This window comes from Zootoca vivipara, chromosome 2 (assembly GCF_963506605.1).
Source record: "Zootoca vivipara chromosome 2, rZooViv1.1, whole genome shotgun sequence".
Classification (NCBI taxonomy): domain Eukaryota; kingdom Metazoa; phylum Chordata; class Lepidosauria; order Squamata; family Lacertidae; genus Zootoca; species Zootoca vivipara.
The window spans coordinates 20,184,784-20,209,179 of record NC_083277.1 but is presented as its reverse complement, the minus strand read 5'-3'; the positions used below and the strand labels follow the sequence as shown (position 1 = coordinate 20,209,179).

Sequence of the window (24,396 nt, the reverse complement as noted above, 5' to 3'; positions counted from 1 at the left end):
CTTGGACTGGTGCTGGGAAGTGTTTTGTAATTTTGGTGTGTGTTTTTTGTGTCTGTGGAGAAGAGTAAATCTGCACTGTTTGCGGGCCTGTAGGAAAAGCAAACACCTGCAGATAAAACTCTTTATAAGCCTGCTAACAGGTATATAGATACATACACACACCTGCATATGAAATTTTATCTAGCCCCTCATGTTACATTTTCAGGGAAAAGGCCAAGCAAGTTGCATAGCAAAATACACTTCTGGCTCCTGGCTCCTGTTCTGGGAACAAAGTGGCCAACCCCATTTTAGGCTGTCAGCCACACATTATTATAAAAACCAGCAATAGCAGACTCCAGTGCGGTAAACAATTTGGAATTGATTTTCTTTTATAAAAAGAGGACATAATCCATGAGGACTTGATTTCCAATAAAACTTCTCACTAACATGCTGTGGGTCTGTCTCTCTTAAGTCACTGCAGCCCCCTTTCCACACTGTGCCCGGTGAGGCTGCCTCTCCTCCTCCTCCTCCTCCTCCTCCTCCTCCTCCTCCTCTCATTCTTACCTGGAACTATGGGGCAGGCTCTCCCGATACATCTGCTCCGAGGGCAGCACGTTGCCGCAGCGTGGGCTCATGGGTAACGCCCGCGAGCTGACACTGACGACAGCTTCCCAATCCTCTGTGGACTGAGAAGGAGACACAGCAGGTTTAAAGCAGCTGTCCTAGAGAATACAATCCCCATCAGGCCCACCGGGTGGACATCCTCAGAGATGGCCTTGCTGCAAAACGTAATACGGCAAAAGAAACCCAGCAGTGGACATTCGCTATAAGGCTAGAGGAAACATTTGCTTTTGGAGCGCTTTCCCACTGAAGCAGCTCATCATGTTTAGCAGCTTTCCAAACCCGCCAGCTCTTATCCCTTGCCCTACCAGTGACAACTCCATCCCTGTGCCAAAGGTGGGGAACTTGTTCCCCGCCCCCGCCCAGATGTTCCTGATTCTTGGCTTGTCATGAATGAGCCAGCTCCCAGGGAAGGGTTACTGCCAACTGAAGAACTATCTATTTGTTTTGACAATAAAGCATCCTTTTTAATTAACTACACTCACTGTGTTATCAAGCTGGGAACTGGACTCCTGACATGACTATACTGACTATGGCTGGTGGGGATTGGAATCCAACAGCATTTGAATGGCCACACACTTTTCACAATGTGTAATATGGATCAAATCCCCAGTTGATGGGCATAGATTAAATCAGGCATCCCCAAACTTCGGCCCTCCAGATGTTTTGGACTACAATTCCCAACTTCCCCGACCACTGGTCCTGTTAGCTAGGGATCATGGGAGTTGTAGGCCAAAACATCTGGAGGGCCGCAGTTTGGGGATGCCTGGATTAAATGAACTGGGGCAAATCCTCCTTTCTACTGCTATTTAACCACTCTCCAGCTCCAGAAAGAGTTTGAGTTATAAGTTGGCAAGTCCCTGCTTCAAATCTATCCCTTAGTCTCATCCGTCTGTCTGTAATATGGGGGATGGCCTACCTTGCAAGGTTGTTGTCACTGTTATTGAGCTAATTTCATGTGAAGCGCTCTGAGAACATAGTTATTGTGTAAAGATTAAGCATAAGCATCATGAAAATATTCTCGTTCTCTAAGCTACAGCTTCCCCCCCCCCACATTGTTCAATTTCTGATCCAATAATGCAAGCATTCAGGAAAATGCCAGAACTCCCCCCCCCCCCCGACAACAAGCACTTGCCACACCCACTCCAGTTCCTTCCACGCACCTCAGGCTCATAGCGCAACAGGATGTCATATTCCATGGGGTAGGGAATGTTGTCGATGTGGAAGGATAAACCAGCCCCATCCCTCACGCGTGCAAAGCCGGGGCCGGTCCATGTAATCATGTGACCTGTATGCTCACGTTGCAGGACTTCCACATCAGGCTGCGGGTGAAAACATTACATCAGCGAAGCCACAGGGACATAGGGCACTGCATTGTGCTGAGTCAGACCATTACTCCATCTAGATGTGGCTCCCTAGGGTTTCAGGCAGGAGTCTCTCCCAGCCCTACATTGGAGATGCTGGGGATTGAACCTGGTACCTCCTGCATGCAAAGCAGATGCTCTACCGCTGAGCTGTGGCTGTGGTCCCTACATTCCCTCCAGCATTCACAGCTCCCACCCATCTGACACTCCTAGAGGCAGGCTGGGTGCTTTCGAGAACCTGAGCTGTGAGCAGAATCATCCTGGTTTTTGAAGTGCTCCCACACGACACCACTTAAGTCACTGCAGGACATTCCTGACTGTCAGGGGGACTCCTTACAGGGACCCTCCCCCAGTCATCCTGACCAGCACTTCGCACAGTGGCAGCACTAGCAGCGGGTCAGGAGGAGGGAATGAGGAATGGAGTGGGGTGGAGAGGGGGCTCAGACGTGTCAGCGCTTAGGCACCGACCCAGCTGGCCAGAGGAGGAAGGACAGCGCAGCGAGTGCCGGAGCCTCTGCAAAGGACGGGAGAAGGAACACAGCCTCTTCCGGCGCCCGATTTGAGGCGCGCGGCCACACGCAGGGCTAGGGGGAGGCGCTTTGGGGTGCCTAGGCATTTATGCTGGTCCAAGACATGAAGGAAGCCATTGCCGGGTTCTGAATCGGACCAGGCAGTCATGTTTTCTGATATCTCTGCACTGTAAATAATATGCACAATAAAACTCTGAAAGACAGAGCAGACTGGAGCGTCTTTACTCGAGAGTAGCCGCAACAATCCCCTGACATTGACCAACAGCAAAGCACCTGAATTCTACTCGTGTAAAATCACGGGCATGCAAAGCTCACGGAGGATGCCTTCAACAGACTGAAGGACAAAGTGCATAGTGTCTATTCAAGTGTATCGTGTCCATTCAAGTGTATCTTTTACCTTCTGGCTAAGTGCAAGGCAAAGAATTAACATAGTTGACCAAGAAGACCCAAGTGGCTGCTCCTCAGCTCAGCTTTATGGACCAAGAACACCTCTACTGAGTGGCCTGGGGCTCTGGTCCAAACCACCCTAGACTTCCTTCCCTGGTTTCCCCCAGCATCCTCGCTCCCCCACCCTATTTCGGTCACCTTCTGCTGAAGTTGCCTGGCTCTTCGGAGCGCCGCTCGCTGCTGCAAGAGTCTAATCGTGCTGTGCTGTCGTCGCAGCCTCACTTTGCGCCCATTCTGGACCCCGTTGTAATATTCCACACAGTCCACAGGGGCCTCGGGCCGCAAGGCACCCTACAACAAAGCGGGAAAACATATTTATTTCCAACACCATTGGTTGTTCCTTCTGTTTCCATCCTCAGCTATTCAGCAACCAAGCGGCTCTGAAAGGCACTGAGGCTGCCAAGGCAAACAGGGAGCCCATGGAACTACCCCATACTGTATGGTTTGGCCAGTGGAGGTTGCCCCATATGGGCAAATGGGGAGTTGCCCCACCAGTCTCATCCGGTCCACACTTGCTTGGCTTTTTACTTAAAAGTGTTGTCCTTCTAGAAGTCAGCAGGGAGGAGAATGGGGATAAAACTAGAATTAGTTGGTTCTGCCTGCCACTCCACCTATCATTGGCCCTCCTTGCCTTCCATCCTACCAGCCCATGATTGACTGATTGAGCCACCAGAACAGTTTTAATGAATTTTCTCCTTGCCTGCAGATACCTCAGTGGTGATATGCCTTACATGCTCATGCGCTTCCACATACAAAACATTCTGAATTCATGAATGAATTTGTGGCAGGCAAGTGGGTCAGTGTATGCAAGGTTCTGATTTAGGCCAGTAAGCTGGGCTGGGAACTTTTCAGTCCCCATGAAGGTGTGCGTGCCCCAGAGACAACAAGGTCTCTTGGACAACACCCAGAAGAAATGCAGGAGCCATCTCCTTTGCCTTTGGACAAGTAACCCGCATTCACTAGCAGTTTTCCAGACACAGCCCCCCTCGCTCTATGTCCCGGGTTCTCGCGCTCCCCTTTCCCTTCCTCTGTCCCAGTGCACTCACTGGCAGGCCCTGATGGGTTGGTGCAAGACCTGTGGCATGCTCTGCTTCATACATATAATAGTCCAGGGGCATGCAGAAAAACCCTGGCTGCACTTCATCACACTGACGCCCGATGAGGTGGGGCCGACAGGGGCATTGCCCATCATCCATGGAACACCTGGATAGAGAGAGAGACAGACAGACAGACAGAGAATGAGAACAATGGCAAAATATTTGAGCCCTGCCGTTGGAGTAGGTTCGGCAAAAGGGGTGCAAAAGAGAGAGGGAGGTTGCACACTCAAGTAAACTGTCTCTTGATTTGCTTTAACTCACAGCTGGAAAGAAAGAATTGAGGAGGGCACTTAAAGAGTGTGCTCCGAATTCTTCCTTATCCATTTGACCCCATGTGTTTACCTGTCCAGTGCTTGGCCTCAGGTAATGGAGAGCTGGGTATGGTTTGGGGCCAAACCACATGGCAGTCAAAATGGGGAGGCCTGGTGGGTCTAACTAGGCCTGTGGATTGGAGTTTCCTTACCACTGTCCTAGATATAAAAAACAGCCACCATGGGCAGCAATGCGCAAGTATAGCAAGTTCAGCTTTTTTTGCAACCACAGCTCTGCACTACACATTTAAAGCAGACTCGTGCCATTTTTTAAAAGTCAAAGCTTCCTCCAAAGAATCCAGGGGAAAGTAGTTTGTCAAGGGCGTTGAGAATTTTTAAGAGACCCTCTATTTTCCTCTCGTGGAGCTACAGTTCTCAAAGCGGTTTCACAATTCATCCCTCTTCCAGGGAGGGAACTATGGGAATTGTGGCTCTCTGAGGGGAATACAGGTCACCTAAGATCTTGCATCATCATCATCTGCAGTTTTTGGCTGTGGGGGAAGCCATGAGTGTTTAAAATGATATGATACTGCTTTAAATATATTGCTCAGATGGGGCCTCACAGAATCGCTTACAATTAATACAATGTGCAGTTAAGAAGTTTAAAATATGCTTGCCATTCCCTTCACTGCAAAAGCAACACTTTTAGTTATTTTCCATGCTTCTGTGCAGTGCTGCGAAGTGAGAGATGGCGCCAGATGTATTACAGAGCCTGACCACTCTTCTTCTTTCTTCTTTGGCAATCACTCGTAGCCGAGTAACAATGAGTCCATAAGTGACTGTGGACAGGGCCGGCTCTAGGTAGACTCCCGGTGGCGCGGTGCGCCAGGGCGCCGGGACGGTAGGTGGGGCGCCGGAGCGATCTCCGCCCCTCAGCGCCAGGGGCGCCTGACCTGCTCGAGACTGCCCTGATTGTGGAGGCCAGTTCTGGATCCACACGTCCTTCCCCAGTGGGGACATTGGTTTCCGGGCAGGAGTTGCTCACGGTGTGGAGTTACCAAGCGTGCCTTCCTCTTAGCACGTTTTCCTCTTGCATCCTGAGTTTGAGTGTCTTCAAAGCCCATGACACCTTTGGTAAAGGCTGTTACTCCAACTGGAGCGCTAATTCCATCCCCTGGACACCTGAGTGTCCCCTGAGAATATAGAAGTTGGCCATCCCTGCACTCTTCCCTCCCCTTGCCAGCCACGGAGCGCCATTCCCTCCCTCCCTCCCTCCCTCCCCTCCCCTCCCCTCGCCCAGCCCAGCGCAGCCCATGTCCTTTCCATTCCAACCTGTTGCTGTAGGCACCTCCAAAATCACAAGCACAGCTCCGGCAGCCAGCCATATCATTGCTCAAACCCCAGTATTCAGGCTGTGGAGGAAAAAGACCAAGAGTTCAACTAAAGGATACTCAGGCCTGGAGCACCCGCATCACGCCTTTTAACGGTTCCGCGGCACCCACTCACCAAACATTGGTTGCAGTATCGCCCAGCGACAAATCGCTTGCAGTAGCAGTCGCCGCTGATGTGGTCGCAGGGGAGGCTACCTGGGATAATCCCACGAGGGTCACACCTGCAGGCTGAGAACACACATAACTAGCACTTTCCATGGGTTTTCATCCAGCTATGCCAGGCACACAAGGCTAAGCCTTCTTCATCTCCTGGCCCAGCTCAGCAGGGCTCCAGAATTTGAGGCAACTTCCCTACCCATTGATCCACCCTTTCCTCCCTGCAACTGCAAATACCCAGATTCTGCAAGCAGAACACATTAAATCAAATCAGGTGTGTCTCCTGAATGCACAGGTTGTATTGCTTTGGAGCCAAAAGGAACAACTTTTTAAATAATTTAGAATTTTTAATCCCATTGTCTCGGCTGCGGGATAGATGGCTAGAACTCACGAAACACTGGTTATAGGAGAGCAAGAAGTAGGGGGCTTGGGGAAAGGCTGGAAACTGTACGAAGCAATGAAATAGAAGTGCCATTCAGATTCCAGACATGCTGGTGCCTGAAGCCAAACAGAAAAAAAAAATCCAAATTGTGGTATAAGTGTTACTACTGTTGCTCCTAAGAATAATAATTTATCCATCGTCCTCTATGCAATCATTTCAAGGCCATGTGCAATAAATTATTTTTAAAACAGCCAATGCATTTAAAACAAAATGATAACAAAATGAATAAAGGTTAAAGGCAAAGGACCCCTGGACGGTTAAATTCAGTCAAAGGCAACTATGGGGTTAGAGCGCTCATTTCACTTTCAGGCTGAGGGAGCCAGTGTTTGTCCACAGACAGCTTTCTGGGTCATGTGGCCAGCATGACTAAATTGCTTCTGGCACAGCAGAACACGGTGACGGAAGCCAGAGCGCACGGAAACTCCAGTTACCTTTCCATGGCAGCAGTACCTATTTATCTAGGTACAGTGGTGCCTCGCTTAATGAAATTTCTGCTTAACGAAAGGATTTTTCGAGTGGAGGTTGACTCGCTAGACGAATTCGTTTTATGAAAAATTCGTCTAGCGAATTGCGGTTTCCCATAGGAATGCATTGAAATTCAATTAATGTGTTCCTATGGGCAAAAAAAAAAATTCAAAAAAAATTCAATGCATTCCTATGGGATTCGCTAGATGAATTTTTCGTTATACGAAAAGACCCGTGGAACGCATTAAATTTGTCTAGCGAGGCACCACTGTACTTGCTCTGGCATGCTTTCGAATTGCTAGGTTGGCAGGAGCTGGGACAGAGCAACAGGAGCTCACCCCGTCACGCAGTTTTGAATCGCCAACCTTCTGATCAGCAAGCCCAAGTGGCTCGGTGGTTTCGACCATAGCTGCCAAGTTTTCCCTTTTCTCGCGAGGAAGCCTATTCAGCATAAGGGAAAATCCCTTAAAATAAGGGATAACTTGGCAGCTATGGTTTCGACCACAGCGCCACCCACGTCCCTTTTTAATATGAATAGACCGTCATGGCAAAACCCCATCCATCTGGCTGGAACAAAAAATATCTTCATTTGTTTCTGGAAAGTGCAGAGAGTGAGCCCCTGTTGTATCTCGTGAGAAATGTTGTTCCACAGATCAGGGGCAGCCACCCTAAAACCCCTGCTCTAAGTTACTGTGAAGTAGGCTTCTGAGACTTTTGGAACTTGCAGGAGACAGTGGTGGAGCTTCATGCTCCAGCACGGGGGCGGGGGGGGCGGAGAGCAGGTGGGGCTGGCGCGTGCCAAGGGGCGTGGCGTGCGCCCTGGGGGCGTGGCGTGCGCCCTGGGGGCGTGGCGCCCAGCGCGGGCGGGGGAACAACTGTGATGGCACCCCACCGGGATCGCGCTGCCCGGGGCAGTGCGCTCCCCCCGCACTCCTCTTCCTCCGCCAGTGGCAGGAGACACCCTCCCACAGAACACACAAATATACTGGGTTTGTAAGGGGGTGTTTCAAGTAGCCTGGTTCAGAGCTGCATAGGCAGCTCTTATACATTAATGACAACACCTTGAACTTGGCCTATCCACAGATTGCTGCCAGGGCAAATCCCGATAGCTTAGGGGTTATATGCTGGGGGTGTTTTGCCACCACAAGCAACCTAGCTGCCGCATTTTGCACCGGCCTCTGCCTCAGGAACAACCCAGATATCACCAAGCCCTTTCCCACACACACCCGGTATCCATACTGGCACGACTTGATTCCACACCTGCCCCCACAAAGACAGTCACCAATACTAACGCTGGCACCCAAGAGGGTCATTGCGGCTCAGTCCGTAAAAGGCCTCTTTGCAGCTGTCGCAACGCACGCCTTTGACGTTCTCTTTGCAGCGGCACTGCCCAGCGATCATGCCCAGCATCGCATCTGTATGGCTGTCACAAACGCCACCATCCAAGGAGCCCACTGGGTCGCAGTCACATGCTGTGGGACAAAAGAAATTGGATACTGTTCGGGTCCCTTTTACAACTTATGTTAATAGGACTTTATCTTTATGTTCCCTTCCAATCACACAAGTTTCATTAAGGAGAAACAAGAAGAATACATGACTTTAAAAACTTTTGCCTTTGCTTTTTTTCATTCTTTTTTTTTCTGCCAGCAGGTTGAGCACTGTCTATTAGTTGTGAAGTATTTCACAATATGTGCTCCTTTTGTTACTTGTTTCATGTATAGGTTTTTTAAAAAAATTATCAAGAAGGTGCCGCTGAAATTTGACAGGCAAAAGTCTGCCACTGTTCTCAATTATGTACTGTCATAAGTGGGTTTTTTGGGGGGTAGGGGGTAGGCTGTATGCCTGAGCCCCACTTCTAATTTCTGGATCCTGCACAGATTCAATCATTGGAATAGCCAGGGCAGACTGGTAACGGCTTAATAAGTATGGGTTGCTAATGGAACAAAGAAAGTGCCAGAGGTCAAATGGATGGGCCTCCCTCCTTCAACTGTCTATTAGTTAAAAAGGTAAAAGGCCAGAGTGGAGAATTGAATGATGTGACCTAGAAGTAAAACAGCAAGCTAGAGATAGAGCCAAGCAACTCAATCAACGTTTATTACGGCAAAACATCCGGCACAGAGCCATGCCTGATTTCTGCTGGGATCCAAGTCTGTGGCTATGGGAGAAGCAAGACCATCTTGGGACATTAACACGGTGAACCCCTCTGTCGCAGGACTCAGGTTGTGTATATGTGTAAATAAGCCATCTATCATAAAGACACCACAGTCTCCACTGTGCCTCGTTGCAAAGGAAACACGAACCCGGGGTGAGCGCCTGGAATGCCCGGAATCTCACACCACTCAAAAATGGCGTGAAACAATAAAAACCAATACTGCAAATAGATGTGGGGATCACAGCCACCATTTATCTGTATGCTGTCTCCCCACAGTAAACCCTGCTCGATTCGCATCACGATTCATCATGGTCATAACAAAAAGACAGTGACTGGGACGATAGAAGGACACTCACGGATACAGGCCGTGCTGGCACGGATGTCAGCCAGAGGGTTGCGGTAGTAGAAGGGCTTGCAGAGCTGGCAGTGGCGGCCCATGGTGTTGTGTTCGCACTCGTCGCAGACCCCGCCGCTGGTGTTTCCCGTGGCCAGGTACACGGCCATGTCGAAGTGGCACTTGTGGGAGTGCTCGTTGCAGTTGCACTCTGTCGAGAAGCCAGGGGCAATGTTAATGGGCGCCGCAAACTCCTGCTTATTCCGCTCGCTCCTCCTCTCCTGTGACCTGAACTGCACCCATGTAACAGTACCATAAACCCATGGGCTAGGCCACCTTTGCTGAGGCTCTCATCTGCCCCATGTGCATGCTATATGTGGTGGCTGCTGCCGCTGAAGCAGGCTTACCATAGGCATCCGGTTGGCCACTGTGAGAACAGGATGCTGGATTACATGGGCCATTGGACTGCCCCAGCAGGACTCCATAAGAGCCTGCACATTTTTATCATTTTAAAAAAATGGTAGGCAAGGCTAAGGAACCACCAATGCCATACCTGCCAAGTTCCGGCCTGAGAAATAAGGGACCAGACCGGAAGTAGCACTGTCGCCATTTTGGAACTGGGCGGAGCATGCTCAGAAGCGACTTTTGATGCTGCTCTGCCCTGTTCCAAAATGGCCGCCGCACCAGAAGTCGCACTGCAGCCATTTTGGAACTGGGCAAAGCAGCATCAAAAGTCGCTTCTGAGCATGCTCCGCCCAGTTCCAAAATGGCCGGCGCACCAGAATAAACCGGGGGGAAACAAAAAAATCTGTTTTTTCGGCTGGGGACAGCCGGAAAAACAGGGGTTTCCCGGGGAATACGGGAGACTTGAGGGCACTAGGAGAAGGGGACGACAGAGGACAAGATGGTTGGACAGTGTTCTCGAAGCTACGAACATGAGTTTGACCAAACTGCGGGAGGCAGTGGAAGACAGGAGTGCCTGGCGTGCTATGGTCCATGGGGTCACGAAGAGTCGGACACGACTAAACGACTAAACAACAACAACAACAACAACAACAACGGGAGACTTGGCAGCTATGCAATGCCTGCATAAAGAAGCTTTAGCAAAAGGAGATGAAAACCAGAGGACAAGGAACTCTTGTTCAGTAGGCTGTCCCGGCCTCCACATACACTTTTGAGAATTTCTTCCACTTGTAAATAAACGGAATCATGACTGTTTCATAGCCCTCCCATAGTTCTTTAGCTTCCCCAGCACTACCAAGCCTCTGCTACCTATCTGCCCAAAACCAGGGGATGCAGCCATTCCCAAACATACCGGCCCCACTCCCCCACTCCTTCCATTGACTCCCACTTCTTCGCCACCCAATTCCCCACACCTTTTGGCACGTGCAAAAACACCCTCACCTTTGCAGGCGTGTGGGTTGTGGGCCTCAGCTGGTCTCCATGGCAACTCCTGGAAGAAGTCCTTGCAGAGCTCGCAGTTGAGGCCCTTGGTGTGGTGCTTGCACACGCATCGTCCGTGGATCTGGGGCAGAGGAGACTGGTGAGAGGGGCATCCAGAGCCTTGGCACAGCCCAGGGAAATGAAAGCAGAGTGCCACTCAGCATGGAGATATTTATAAGAAGGACCTCGTGTGCCTGGGTGCTGCTGAGTAGGCCCCATGTGACCCGGAGCCCAAGACGGTGAAGCGTGGCTGATGGCCATATATTCAGAAGCTATGTGAACACAATCCTGTAACAGGTTCTAATAACCCTTGAAGAATGTTTTAAGAGCGAGGGTTGCACCCAGCCAAGTCATCCTGTTAGGACAATGACTTCTGCCTGCACAAAGGGACTTCCTCTCCCTCTCCTCTTTCTGTGCGCCCCCCTGTGCCTCCCCACTCCCAACAGATCTGTTCTGAGTTCCTGCCCCCTGCCAGCCCTCCAGAGCATATAGGGGAGGAGTGCAGGGGGCAAGCATGGAAGAGGAAGTCTCATTGCACTGGCAGAAGTCCTTGCCTTAAGAGCATGACCTCACCGAATACAACCCTAGGTTTCTAGGTCTGATGTTTGTGGAGAACAAATAACCCTGAAGAAGGTTTGAGAATTACTTAAACCATTAAAAAAAGTGTCTAAGTGGAATTTCCACTGGGCTGGAAATTTCCCTCTGTACACTGTACAGTGTACAGTCATACCTCGGTTTGCGACCGCCTCTGTTTGCGACTGATCGGTTTGCGACCGCCGCAGACCTGGAAGTGTTTACATCCGGGTTCCGCAGCGCGCGCACGCACAGAAGAGCCCCTCGGTTTACGGCAAACTCGGGGAGAGAGCGGCTCCCCGGAATGAATTGCAGTCGCAAACCGAGGTATGGCAGTACATGCCTTCTCTTTCCCTCCCAGAACACACCCAGCTCTGCAAGCTTAAGAATGAGGTTTTCTCAAACTGCAAAAACTGCACTTCTGGCTGACAGAAATTGTGCTTTTGGCACAGTAACGCAGGTTCTCTACACACAATTGGGAGTCTGTGTGTCGCATTCTCCCGATAGATTTTAATAAGCAGAACCACCAAGGCTGTAGCCTCTCTACTACCTGCTGGGTAGGGAGAGATGAATCTGTCCATTTCAGTTTATCCTCAGTTTTTTCCGATCTTAAATTCAGTTCTCTACATTTCCACATCCGTTTGTTGTTATTGGGTTGGTTTTTACAGGAAGAAGTCCTCATAAAAATTCATTTTTAGTGTGCATTTCGCCCAATGTGCAAATTTTTGCAAGCGATTTTTCCCACTACGAAGCATATTATTATTATTATTTGCATAATAAAAAAATTCCTTCAGTAGCACCTTAGAGACCAACTAAGTTATTATTTTGGTATGAGCTTTCATGTGCATGCACACTTCGTCAGATAGTTTATTATTTGCATGTTATTTTCACTAACGTATTCGTTTGGAAAGGCATACTTTCCCCTCAGATCTGCATTATTATATAAGTTATTTGGTTGGAGAACTGTATCGCAAGCTCCCTGCACAGTGGGGTCCACATAGTCCAAATGAAAAATCCAAGCCCAGCACGGGAGCTCCGACCTCTAAGTGTACCTCCCCTTGTCCTGTCTTCCTGGCTATAGGGCTGCAACCTGAACTCCCAGCCTCAGTACACTGATAAGGTCCTTACCATGCCTTCCACTCTGCTTGGCGCTCCAGCCAGGGGGGCACACTCCGAGGCGTGCCCATAGCAGAAGCAGCTCCCACGCAGCACCATCTCGTACACGGCGTAGTAGTATTTCTGCAGCACCTGATGCCGAAAATCGAGTAGGTTGTCGCCCAGAGTGTGCAGCTTTGTGAAGTTCACTCGCAGGTTGGTGACACGCAACAGATCTGGTCAGGAGGGAGGGAGATGGTTTTGGTGCAGAGCTTTAGCTTCTAGACTCCCTGTAGCCTCAGCCCCAGCCCCACCCCCTATCACAGGCGCTCATCTCGCATTATTGGCCGAGGGAGCCGGCGTACAGCTTCCAGGTCATGTGGCCAGCATGACAAAGCAGTTTCTGGCGAACCAGAGCAGCACACAGAAACACCGTTTACCTTCCCGCTGTAGCGGTACCTATTTATCTACTTGTACTTTTACGTGCTTTCGAACTGCTAGGTTGGCAGGAGCTGGGACCGAGCAACGGGAGCTCATCCCGTCGCGGGGATTCGAACCGCCGACCTTCTGATTGGCAAGCCCTAGACTCTATGGTTTAACCCACAGCACCACCTGCGTCCCGGTCCCCTTCACAGTAAGCAACATTAATTCACCTGCCTGGAGGTCGGGCAAGTGCTTCTCCCCCCACTATGGCATCCCCTGCTGCTTGTCACATTCATACCTTGGATTTCCTGGCTGTATGGGTCCTCAACTTTCACCGCCGGATCCAGCACTTTGAAAATCACCTACAGAGAAAGATGTACATGCAATTTTTACCCTAATGGAATAAAGAGCAGCGGGGGGTGGGTGATTTTCATCAGGAAAGTGGTTTGGGAAGAAAGGGTTAAACCCTTCCTCTCCTCCCACAGCTGATATTTGCTACAATTTAAAAACAAAAGATCCGATCATGGATCTCTGGCTTTTTGGCCAGTTAGGCCCCAACGCATGTGTATCCCATCTAGCAAAACTGAAAGAGACTATTCCATTATTGCATCCATCAAAACTTATTTACACTGCCGAATTTATCTTAATGCTGATAGTGTTTTCAGCCATACAGAATTATTTCCCATATGTTCAATGAACATTTTCCAATCTTCTTTAAACGTATGCTCTTCTTGTTCTCTTATTCTATATGTTAGAATATGGCAGAATTGAGCATTTCCCAAATTCACCCCCCAGATTAAAAATCTGAATTTCTGCATTCAAATTTCAAGATAGACAAATTTTGATTAGTATCTGGCCATGAAATTCTAAACCTCATTGGGGGTGGGGGTGGCGGTAAAGTGGCTCTGCTCCTTAATCCTACTTTAGCAGGGTTGCACTGACCTCGCCATGGCTGGAGGGCTCAATCTCAGAGTATCGCTGGTCACAGAACGCCTGGTTGACATGTGTTGGGACTTGCATGGGGACACCAGGGAAGAGCTTGGAGCAGTTGAAGGCAAAGTAGCGGTAAACCTTCCAGCTGTGCCCGAAATCAGACGAACGTTCAATCAACATGGCCGCTGGGCGGAATGTCTGCATGAGAAAAGGGGGCAAAGTGGAGAGTTCGAGTTTCAGCGTTCCTTCTCCAACCAATCTGCCCCCCTCAACCGCAAAAAAGTAAAAATCTAAAATACTTCAGCAAAGCAAGTCAGGTGCTTGTGAACAGGAGAAACTGGGTTTTCTCTTTGCAGGTTCGGAGAGTTTTCAGGTGCTCTGCAAATTCCACACGGGCAAGTGGAGGAATGACTGCATTTTAATTTGCTTGTGAGCGAATTTTTTGCTTCTAGCATCTCAACTCCTCCAGCATTCCTCCAGGATTCTGGGACAGGCTTGTTGTGTCATCCGGATCCAGGCTCATAGTGTTTGTTTATTCTCCAAAAATAGCCAGCAATGGAAGCCAAGGTTTGTTGTTGGTTTACTACCACACTGGACACATTGTGGCATGTGACTTTGCATTTAGCACACAAAATATGCAAATAGCAGCCGCTGTGAAAGGGGGAGGGCACTGATCATGATCAGGATTGCCTCAGGGAGCAAGAAGGAATTTAAGGAAGGGCTGTAACTCAGTGGTAGAGCATGTTTTGGGCTGGCAGACAACTATGTTTGAAATCACGGAAAGCTGCTGCCCATTAGTGTGTTAATAGGACTGAGCTAGATGGCCCAGCAGTCTCACTCAGTAAAAAGCAGCTACCTATGTTCCTAGGGACGCGGGTGGAACTGTGGTCTAAACCACCGAGCCTAGGGCTTGCCGATCAGAAGGTCGGTGGTTCAAATCCCCGCAACAGGGTGAGCTCCCGTTGCTCGGTCCCAGCTCCTGCCAACCTACGGTAGCAGTTCGAAAGCATGTCAAAGTGCAAGTAGATAAATAGGTACTACTCCGGCGGGAAGGTAAACAGCATTTCCGTGTGCTGCTCTGGTTCGCCAGAAGCAGCTTAGTCATGCTGGCCACATGACCTGAAAACTGTACACTGGCTCCCTCGGCCAATAGAGCGAGATGAGCGCCGCAACTCCAGAGTCGGTCACGCCTGGACCTAATGGCCAGGGGTCCCTTTACCTTTACCTATGTTCCTAACCCTTCCCTTCCCACTGCAATCCCAAAGAATATCACCCCACTCATCTGTTATTTGCATCAGCAGCCAATCCCTCCATTGGCATTATTTTAATGCCACACCTAGTTAGGTACAGAGACCCATGCACCTTCGGTGTCACCTGCAGAAAGGCTGAAATACATAAAGAATGCAACCGCTGTTTTAGTATTAGAGGTAGCGGTGCTTATTGGGCATTTCGTCAGCAGTGCTCCTGTTAGTTCCATCCACTATTCACTGCAGTGTTTCCACCCTTTGGAAAGAGATCTCAGTACCTACCTTAAAATCATAGAATCATAGAGTTGGAAGAGACCACAAGGGCCATCCAGTCCAACCCCCTGCCAAGCAGGAAACACCATCAAAGCATTCTTGACATATGCCTGTCAAGCCTCTGCTTAAAGACCTCCAAAGGAGGAGACTCCACCACACTCCTTGGCAGCAAATTCCACTGCCGGACAGCTCTTACTGTCAGGAAGTTCTTCCTAATGTTTAGGTGGAATCTTTTATTTCTTGTAGTTTGAATCCATTGCTCCGTGTCCGCTTCTCTGGAGCGGCAGAAAACAACCTTTCTATGACATCCTTTTATATATTTGAACATGGCTATCATACCTTAAACTTCATTATGAGGTGAGTAAAATGGAACTCGGCTTCCAGGTCCAAGGAGATGCTGACCTGTTCTACACCTGTGGTGGTAGTGAGTGAGAAGGACAGAAGTTAGACCAGGAGCACCCCTCATTTAAATACATTGAGGGAGAGGAAATTTCCCTCGATGCAAGACTTACACAGGTCCCATTTTGGCCTGCAAGGCTGTTTCCCCTAAACCACAGTACCACACCCACCTGCTCCACACCTGACATCCCATGTGACGTCAGGTGTGGAGCAGGTACAGGCACAGCTGGATCACAGCTGCACCACTGAGCTCCCTGTAGTTGATCCCTGCAGGAAGCAGTTTCGAAGTCACTTCCTGTCAGCTGATAAGCGGTGAACAGTGGCTCTTCGGTAGCACAGGCTCTTTGCAAACCCAGCCTGGTGCTTTGAACTCCCAATCATTCTCAACTGATGTCATTGCGGTGTCAGGCGATGGACAGGTGGGCAGCCCCGCCCACCTGCCCAATGTGGCCATGATGGGTACTGGCCCACCAGGCAGGTCAGGTAAGGTAAGTTATGTTCCCACCTTCCCCTGTAGGTTCGCTCACTCCTATGCCTTGAGTGAGTGAGGCTTGGCTGAGATACATTTGATCACAACCTTGGAAACGGTATAAAAGAAGTATTATTATTGTTTGTGCTTATTCCCCCTGCTTCTCTGCTCTCATTTTTCCTGTTCTGCTTTGGTTTCTGAGTTCTACTTCCTGGGGCTTCAAATCCTGAAAAACCTGTTTAGGAAGAGACCATAGTAGGACCAAAGAAAGAAAGAAAGAGTTATGTGTGCCTGCAGACAAAAACAGCTCTGCCATGCTACCTCCAAGACTCTGAAACAACATCACCTAGGCTCATAATCTCTTGATAAAAACTGCATGTTATAATAGAGATTTATGAATGCATCTCTGGTTGGGGACTGAGGCACGGGAGCTTAATCCTGTGTGCAACTGAAGAAGTGTGCATGCAAATAAAAGCTCATACCAATGACAAACCTACGTAGTTGGTCTCTAAGGTGCTACTGGAAGGAATTTTTTTATTTTGTTTCGAGCTTAACCCTTTACACTCAACCCTGTTTCCTGATTAAATGTCAGCATCCAGGCTAAACTATGGAGGTGGAGACGATCCTTCAGGTATACAGGACTGAAGCCATGTAGGGCTTGAAAGCTCAACACCAAAACTTTGAATTGTGCTCGGAAATGTACTGGCCTGCAATGGTAAAGGCAAAGGATTCCTGGACAGTCAAGTCCAGTCAAAGGCAACTATGGGGTTGCAGCACTCATCTCGCTTTAAGTCGGCGTTGGTCTGCAGACAGCTTTCTGGGTCATGTGGCCAGCAGGACTAAACCGCTTCTGGCGCAACGGAACACCGTGATGAGTGCCAGAGCGCACAAAAATGTCGTTTACCTTCCCGCCGCAGTGGTACCTATTTATCTACTTGCACTGGCGTGCTTTTGAACTGCTAGGCAGGCAGGAGCTGGGACAGAGCAACGAGAGCTCACCCCGTCGCACGGATTCAAACCACCGACCTTCCGATCGGCAAGCCCAAGAGGCTCAGTGGTTTAGACCACAGCGCCACCCACGTCCTGCCAGCCTGCAGTGATTGGGGCTGGGCACATTCTGGCCTTATGAACATTAGAGCATATTTGAGTATTTCCACACCAGATACTGAATGTGGACTTGCTATGCTTTAGTTACAGGTAGGTAGCCGTGTTGGTCTGACGCAGTCAAAATAAAAATAAAAAATCCTTCCAGTAGCACCTTAGAGACCAACTAAGTTTGTCATAGGTATGAGCTTTTGTGTGTTAACAGTCATCAACAGGTTTACCACTCCTATCAGCCCATCACCCATTCCCATCAACCCCCACCCCCCACCCTCTGACTATACATAAGGGTCTGGTGACTTCTGTTTCAGTGTATCTGAAGAAGTGTGCATGCACACGAAAGCTCATACCTATGACAAACTTAGTTGGTCTCTAAGGTGCTACTGGAAGGTTTTTTTATTTTTATTTTGCTATGCGTTGTTCACTTTTTTCCAGGGCACCCCACACAAAACCATTGTCAAATCATTGTCATCCTGTGTTTTCTGTGTGGTTTGTCTTTTACCATGCCACAGGAAGTCCAACTTTTTCAGAGGAGAAAAGTAACTCGGTCTCCACTGGTGCATTTGGTAAGGTCCAAGGGAAAGGACTCTGAATCTCTTATTATACTGATACTTACCATTCTCAGACTGCCACCAGGTCTGCTCACCATCCCGACCACTCAGGTAGATGACATTCTCAATGTGGTGGCTCTCGCGCAGGGATGGGGAGCGCGAGTCACAAAGGAAGCATTTCTCAGAGTCCTGTCAAGAGAGCCATAGTGGATTGAAAATCAACAGAAGCACTATGTAAATCCTCAGAGACTATTGTTTTTCTTTTTGGTTTCTTTTTGGTTTTTTACAAATTCCGTTTGGTCATCGGCTATATATTTTTCAGTGATTGCATTAAACCTATTTGTCAGGATAGTTGTAAACATTTGGAAATCTTGGTTTTAAAAGGGTGATATGTCAGTAAGGATTCTATGTTAGTTACATCCTTTTTGTTTTGTTTTATTATCACTTCCGTTTGCTTCTTCCCATGTGTGTTTTTTTGTAATCTGGTTATCAGTTGTAAACTAGCTTAAGTGAGAAGGAAAATGAAATAAATATTTTTTTAAAAAAACTCTAAATGCTATTGGTTGGGGAGAGGGAATCCTCAGAGAATACCCCCTCCCTCACTGATGGAGTTATTATCACCTATAATCAGAGGAAGACACAAACCACACTTGGTGGTCACACTTTCCTTTTGCCAACTGTTTCCAGGCACAGGTTTGTGCTTAAAAGCTCTGGGTCTGAGTGATTTCTTGGTTGTTTTTTTTCCTCACTCCGAAGCTTTCCTTTGAAAACACACTCTTTAGTGTTCAACCGGAGCAAACGTCAATTTGGATTTTGCGCAGATTGCCATTTGCTCCAATTGAGCTTTAAAGAGCAGGCTTCTGCAGGAGAAGCTCCAGAGCAAAAAAAAAAAGAGGGGAGGGCACTCAGGCACAGAGCTTCAAAGTGCGGACCATGCCTGGAAAAAGTAGCATGGATAAGCCCACTGTCAGAAAGACACCTGCAACTCTACATTAAAAAATATATATTCTACAATCATTTAAAGGAGACCTTCTTTGGAGGTCTTTAAGCAGAGGCTTGACAGCTGTCAGGAATGCTTTGATGGTTTTTCCTGCTTGGCAGGGGGTTGTACTGGATGGCCCTTGTGGTCTCTTTCAGCTCTACGATTCTATGAAAGTAATGCCTTCCGCCAAAGAATCTCGGGGAATGTAGTTTTCTCCTCACAGAGCTTGAATGTGTTCTAAAAGTATGGCGTAGATATGACCTGACACCCTGATGCAACGAGGCTTTGAAAAGAGACTAGGTTCCGTTGGTTAAACGCTGAGCTATATTGTTAGGAGCTGCTAAAACCTTTTGCTCTTTGGGCTGTTGAATATCTTCTCAGGCTCTAGACAGGACCTGTCCACGCAAGGAGAGTCACTGGGCTTTCCTGGATAAGAAGGGCTATGAACAGCTACTGGAACAATCCCTCAAAAGTCTTTCCACCCCCTGCAGTTAAAAAAATCACAGGTTTTCATATTGCTGCAGCGGGCCCAACATGTCTTTTCTGTAGCAATTCTGAATGTACTGTACACAAACATCCCGGAACTGCAAACGACCCTCTGGCCAGCAAGTTGCCAGCTCATTGTCATCATCTCCTCCTTCCCCGTTCTTTCACCCTTGGCCAACCCCCATGTGGCATTACCTGCAAATGGCTGACGATGCAGTACTCCTGAGGCCCCTCCAGGCCACACGTGGATGTGGCGCTCAACCTCTGCGTCCTCCCGATGAGAAGATTCCCTGTGGCTGGGTAGCAGCTCCCCTCTGAGCAGCCATGGTACAACAGGTCGGGAGATTCTGTGCCCTGAGCATCGGCTAACCGGACTGGCCAGGAAAGAAAGAAAAAGCCCGAGACCGTTTTAGGATCTTATGATCTGTCCACTGTCAAAAGTTCCTAAAATAGGTGTCAGGGCTGCATGTAAAAGCTGCACCGAAGGCACCACAGAAAGGTTATCCTGTCTTCCTTATGGAAAGAAAAGCCAATCCATCTAACTTTTCCTGTCTAAGCAAAGATCTGGAACATGGTCTATAAAGTAATGGTCTATGATACTTGCTGTCTCCGTATGAAAAGGGGCAGTGGGGGAACCAGCTCTGGGAAGGACTGAGTGTCCCCCCAAATTCTCATCTCCAAACCACTCATGCTTCGGAGAATCCAAGGCTGGCCGTGGCATGCTTTACGTGAAAATTCTAATCTCCACCATCATTTTGTCTTCAAGATAATGCCCATGGCAGAATGACATGATCGTGGATCTTGAGATTAAACAGTCGAGAGCCTCTAAGCTTTCTTCTCTGTTTTTAATTTGATATTCAAACACCTCAGATGAGCTCCATGAATACATTTGGGATATATGAGCAGGTAACTAAGCCCTTTGATTATAGGAACACTATTCAAGAGCTCACAGAGCAAGTTTATAATGAGATCAGGAAAACTAATGGGCATCGTATTCTTTCTTTTTCTAAAGTATTTTTATTGAGTTTGATCCATATAACCCAAATATCAAAAAGAACTTCATGAGACAAACACATGAAAACTAAACCAAACCAAATTAAGGCTGGCATGGGATGTTACTTTTATTTATTTAAATAAATGATAAAGTTTGTTTATGATTATTAAATGGAGAGAATAATGGGCATCCTATTATTGATCCTAGGTGCAAAGTTTCTGGCCTTTCTGTTAGGGAATGACAGCAAATACATATGAAATCCACAAGTGAGCTATAGGTTTAATGAGAACCACTCAACATATTTTTAGTCCAGTTCATCCAAAATTCCACCTAAACATTAGGAAGAACTTCCTGACAGTAAGAGCTGTTCGGCAGTGGAATTTGCTACCAAGGAGTGTGGTGGAGTCTCCTTCTTTGGAGGTCTTTAAGCAGAGGCTTGACAGGCATAGGTCAGGAATGCTTTGATGGTGTTTCCTGCTCAGCAGGGGGTTGGACTGGATGGCCCTCGTGGTCTCTTCCAACTCTATGATTCTATGATTCATCGCATAGATATATTTCACAACTGAATCATATTTTAGATTGCTGTAAGCACCTTTTGTCCTTTTCTCAGCAATCCTTGAAACAGCTCTGTTAGGATAGGTCAATATTATCATGCCCATATTGCAGGAGAGACATGACTTTCCAAAGTCCATAGAGGTGACATGGATCCATTAGCTGAGATTTCTGCATTGCAGGTTGTTGCAATGCATGACTCTCTGGTCACTTCCAGCTCGAAGATTCTATGATCCTGTGACATTTGAGCCAAACGCTCCCTGTATTATACTCAACCTGACTCTCATGGTCCCTTCCAATCTGCAATTCTACTATTCATTATGCTAGGTAAAGGTAAAGGACCCCTGGACGGTTGAGTCCAGTCAAAAGCAACTATGGGGTTGCGGCGCTCATCTTGCTTTTCAGGCAGCTTTCCGGGTCATGTGGCCAACATGGCTAAACTGCTGGCACAACGGGACACCGTGACAGAAACCAGAGCGCAAGGAAATGCTGTTTACCTTCCAGACGCAGCGGTACCTATTTGCACTGGCATGCTTTTAAACTGCTAGGTTGGCAGGAGCTGGGACAGAGCAACGGGAGCTCACCCGCGATGGGGTGAGCTCCCGTTGCTCGGTCCCGGCTCCTGCCAACCTAGCAGTTCGAAAGCACGTCAAAGTGCAGGTAGATAAATAGGTACTGCTCCGGCGGGAAGGTAAATGACATATCCGTGCGCTGCTCTGGTTTTGCCAGAAGCAGCTTAGTCATGCTGGCCACATGACCCGGAAAAACTGTCTGCGGACAAATGTCAGCTCCCTTGGCCAGTAAAGCAAGATGAGCGTCGCAACCCCAGAGTCGTTCGCGACTGGACTTAACTGTCAGGGGTCCTTTACCTTTTTATACCGCTTTAACATTCATGGCTTCCCCCTAAAAAATCCTGGGCTCTGTATTTTAGTTGAGAGTACTGAGGCACAATTCCCAGCACCCTTAATATACAACAGCTCCCAGGGTTCTTTAGGGAAAGCAATGGGTGTTATAGTGGCATAATGGTATGGTATGGTATGTTCTGGGTGTGTCCTAGCTCCGATCCCAAATATTACATTTCAGAAACAAGTTGAGAGAAAGAAGTGGCACCTGTTCATACCATCCTCTTGTGAAGTGTGTGTGTTTGTGTGTGTGTGTGTAAACACTGTCTGTAACACTGCACCCCGAGGACCTGACCTAAATATGTCATGGAAACTTGCAAGTGGTACTTCCACTTTTTGATGGTACCCCCTCTTGTTGCTCACCCAGTCGCATGAAGCAGCACTTGAGTCTGGTGAAATAAGAACCCTTGCCTTCCTTGCTACACCTTCCTCCTCCTCAGCGTCAGCAGAAAGCGTCTGTCACATGCTGAAGCTTTTAATACCAGAGCACAAAGGGTGCTTGTTAGTACTGGCAGAACACGGGGTTGACCTGCCTACGACCCTGTCAGTCTTCGGATCAGAAATTGGGGGGGGGGGAGAGAGAGAGAGAGCAAGGTCTGCATGTGCCAGGATCCTAGCGCTGATGGTAGCGTCAGGAGGACTTTGTCAAAGGAATACTGTTAAGGAGAAAGCGGAAGCAAGCTACGAGTCCCTGATCCGGTCCAAGAGGCTGGGGGGGAGCTCTCCCAGCGGCCAGCGGCGTCTCCTGGGAACGGTCTTGGGAGCAAAAAGCAAAACTAGGTTCACGAAGAAGCTGGATAAATGGATGCTACGATAGCACTTGCATACAGGAACTTTGTAAAGCGGGCCAGCCCTACCATTAGGCAGTCCAATACGATACAAGCAGCACGCAAGGGCACAAGATTCAATCAAGTTTCAATCAAGTATTATTAGTACAAAAAGAAAACAATAAGAGAACCATATACAAGTGCTGACACAGAAGCCAAAACCAAACGTTAAGCAGATAGCATATACAAATAAATACCGAAAGGCAAACCAGTCTTTATGGTCTTTGAGGCTATATAGCGGTCAGCAAAGTGGCAGCAGGTCGAACGAAGTGTCAATGATAGACAGGCTGCCGGCGTTTTTCGCCTGTTTCGCCCATATGACGGGCTTCTTCAGTAGTTTCTCCTTCTGCTTTCAGTTATGTTTAATGCATTCACTGGTGGTATAAACCATATGAAGAAGCCCGTCATATGGGCAAAACAGGCGAAAAACGCCGGCAGCCTGTCTATCATTGACACTTCGTTCGACCTGCTGCCACTTTGCTGACCGCTATATAGCCTCAAAGACCATAAAGACTGGTTTGCCTTTCGGTATTTATTTGTATATGCTATCTGCTTGACGTTTGGTTTTGGCTTCTGTGTCAGCACTTGTATATGGTTCTCTTATTGTTTTCTTTTTGTACTAATAATACTTGATTGAAACTTGATTGAATCTTGTGCCCTTGCGTGCTGCTTGTATTGTATTGGACTTTTGAAGAAATTGGCAGCATTAGCCCATTATTTCAGTTTTTGTTCTACTATTAGGCAGAGCAAGGGATGTGGGATGGGCGGCGGCAGTGCACACTCCCCCTTCAACATTTTCCTTGAGACCCCTTAAACTAGCCTGCCCAGTGCCAATTTTGCTGCCTGCTGCCTTAGGTGTGGCGGAAGCTGTTGTTCTTTTGCCTGTGTTGAAGGAAGGTTCAACTACCAGTCTAACCTGTGTGTACGTATGTCTTCCCTTCAGGCACCAAAATGTCTTGGTAATGTGTAAAGCAGTCCCCCAAGCCAGAGGAGCTCTGGAGAACAGGCCTTTGCCCATTCCCGTGTCAATATACATGGAGGGTAAGGCCACACAAAACGGTCACTAGCCATAGACATCTGGTTTGCTGCTGTGATATCAGGATGGCGGGCGAGGTGGGCCTTTGGCCTGATCCCGCAGGCCTCTCCTTATGTTTATATTCTCATGCACACGTTCTCATGCAGGGTGTGTGGCTGGCCTCCACATGCTCCATATCCGGTTCAGTCCAGCAAGCGCTGCCCCTTCTCCTACCCACAACTCCTGTGAATGATTAACCACAAAATATGGCTGTCCAGCCAAAGGCATGTCTTGGAAGCATTCCAAAGGAGCCTCACCTGGGCACACCGTGTAGCTTATTTCTTTAAAAAGAGACAAGGTGTGTTTGTGTGTGTGTGTGTGTGTGTGTGTGTGTGTGTGTGTGTGTGTGTGTATCGGGGTGTGTTTCAAGACTGTCTGCAAGCCACACTTCCTGCCATCGAATGCCTTTCTCCTGGTTCATAGATATGTGTAAATATTAAGCAGGGGAGATTTCTGCTGATAACGACGCTGATGTGTCTCCCGTTTCATTTCTGCACATGAACTTCAGTGCTGAACAGCCTAGTAAAAAAACGCTGTCCACCATGGAGCTAGCTGTGACTAAGGAGGCACTCTGCGCATGTTCAATGACTGCCTTTTCAGTTTATTGCTTTACACGTCCCAGAGTGAAGCTCTGCTAATGACAGCCATTCCTGGGACTAAACAAGAGTATCCTGTTCTTCTGTGCCTCTCTTGAGTGTTATTTGGAAAAGGGGCATATAGATAAACTGGATTATTATGACAAATATTACTGAAGGATACCTCATGATCATGATCTCCTAGACTAGAGAGATATTGGATTGTGAGATAAGATGAGATAAGGTGGGAGATAGATAGATAGATAG

General features: G+C 48.3%; 1 protein-coding gene across 3 annotated transcripts in view; it reads right to left on the bottom strand.

The window, feature by feature from the left end:
• Positions 1-24,396, bottom strand: part of LOC118080882 (laminin subunit beta-2) — a 65,845-nt gene that overhangs the window by 29,269 nt on the left and 12,180 nt on the right. For all 3 annotated transcript variants that reach the window (XM_035106869.2, XM_035106867.2, XM_035106868.2), the window contains 15 exons: positions 19,400-19,578; positions 17,802-17,925; positions 15,556-15,629; positions 13,706-13,894; positions 13,062-13,125; positions 12,374-12,576; positions 10,634-10,754; positions 9,252-9,440; positions 8,036-8,215; positions 5,796-5,908; positions 5,622-5,701; positions 3,988-4,144; positions 3,080-3,232; positions 1,764-1,922; positions 544-665 (listed from right to left, as the gene is read on the bottom strand). In XM_035106869.2, coding sequence (XP_034962760.1) covers positions 544-665; positions 1,764-1,922; positions 3,080-3,232; positions 3,988-4,144; positions 5,622-5,701; positions 5,796-5,908; positions 8,036-8,215; positions 9,252-9,440; positions 10,634-10,754; positions 12,374-12,576; positions 13,062-13,125; positions 13,706-13,894; positions 15,556-15,629; positions 17,802-17,925; positions 19,400-19,578 — 2,107 coding nt within the window. The remainder of the gene's footprint in view (positions 1-543; positions 666-1,763; positions 1,923-3,079; positions 3,233-3,987; positions 4,145-5,621; positions 5,702-5,795; positions 5,909-8,035; positions 8,216-9,251; positions 9,441-10,633; positions 10,755-12,373; positions 12,577-13,061; positions 13,126-13,705; positions 13,895-15,555; positions 15,630-17,801; positions 17,926-19,399; positions 19,579-24,396) is intronic.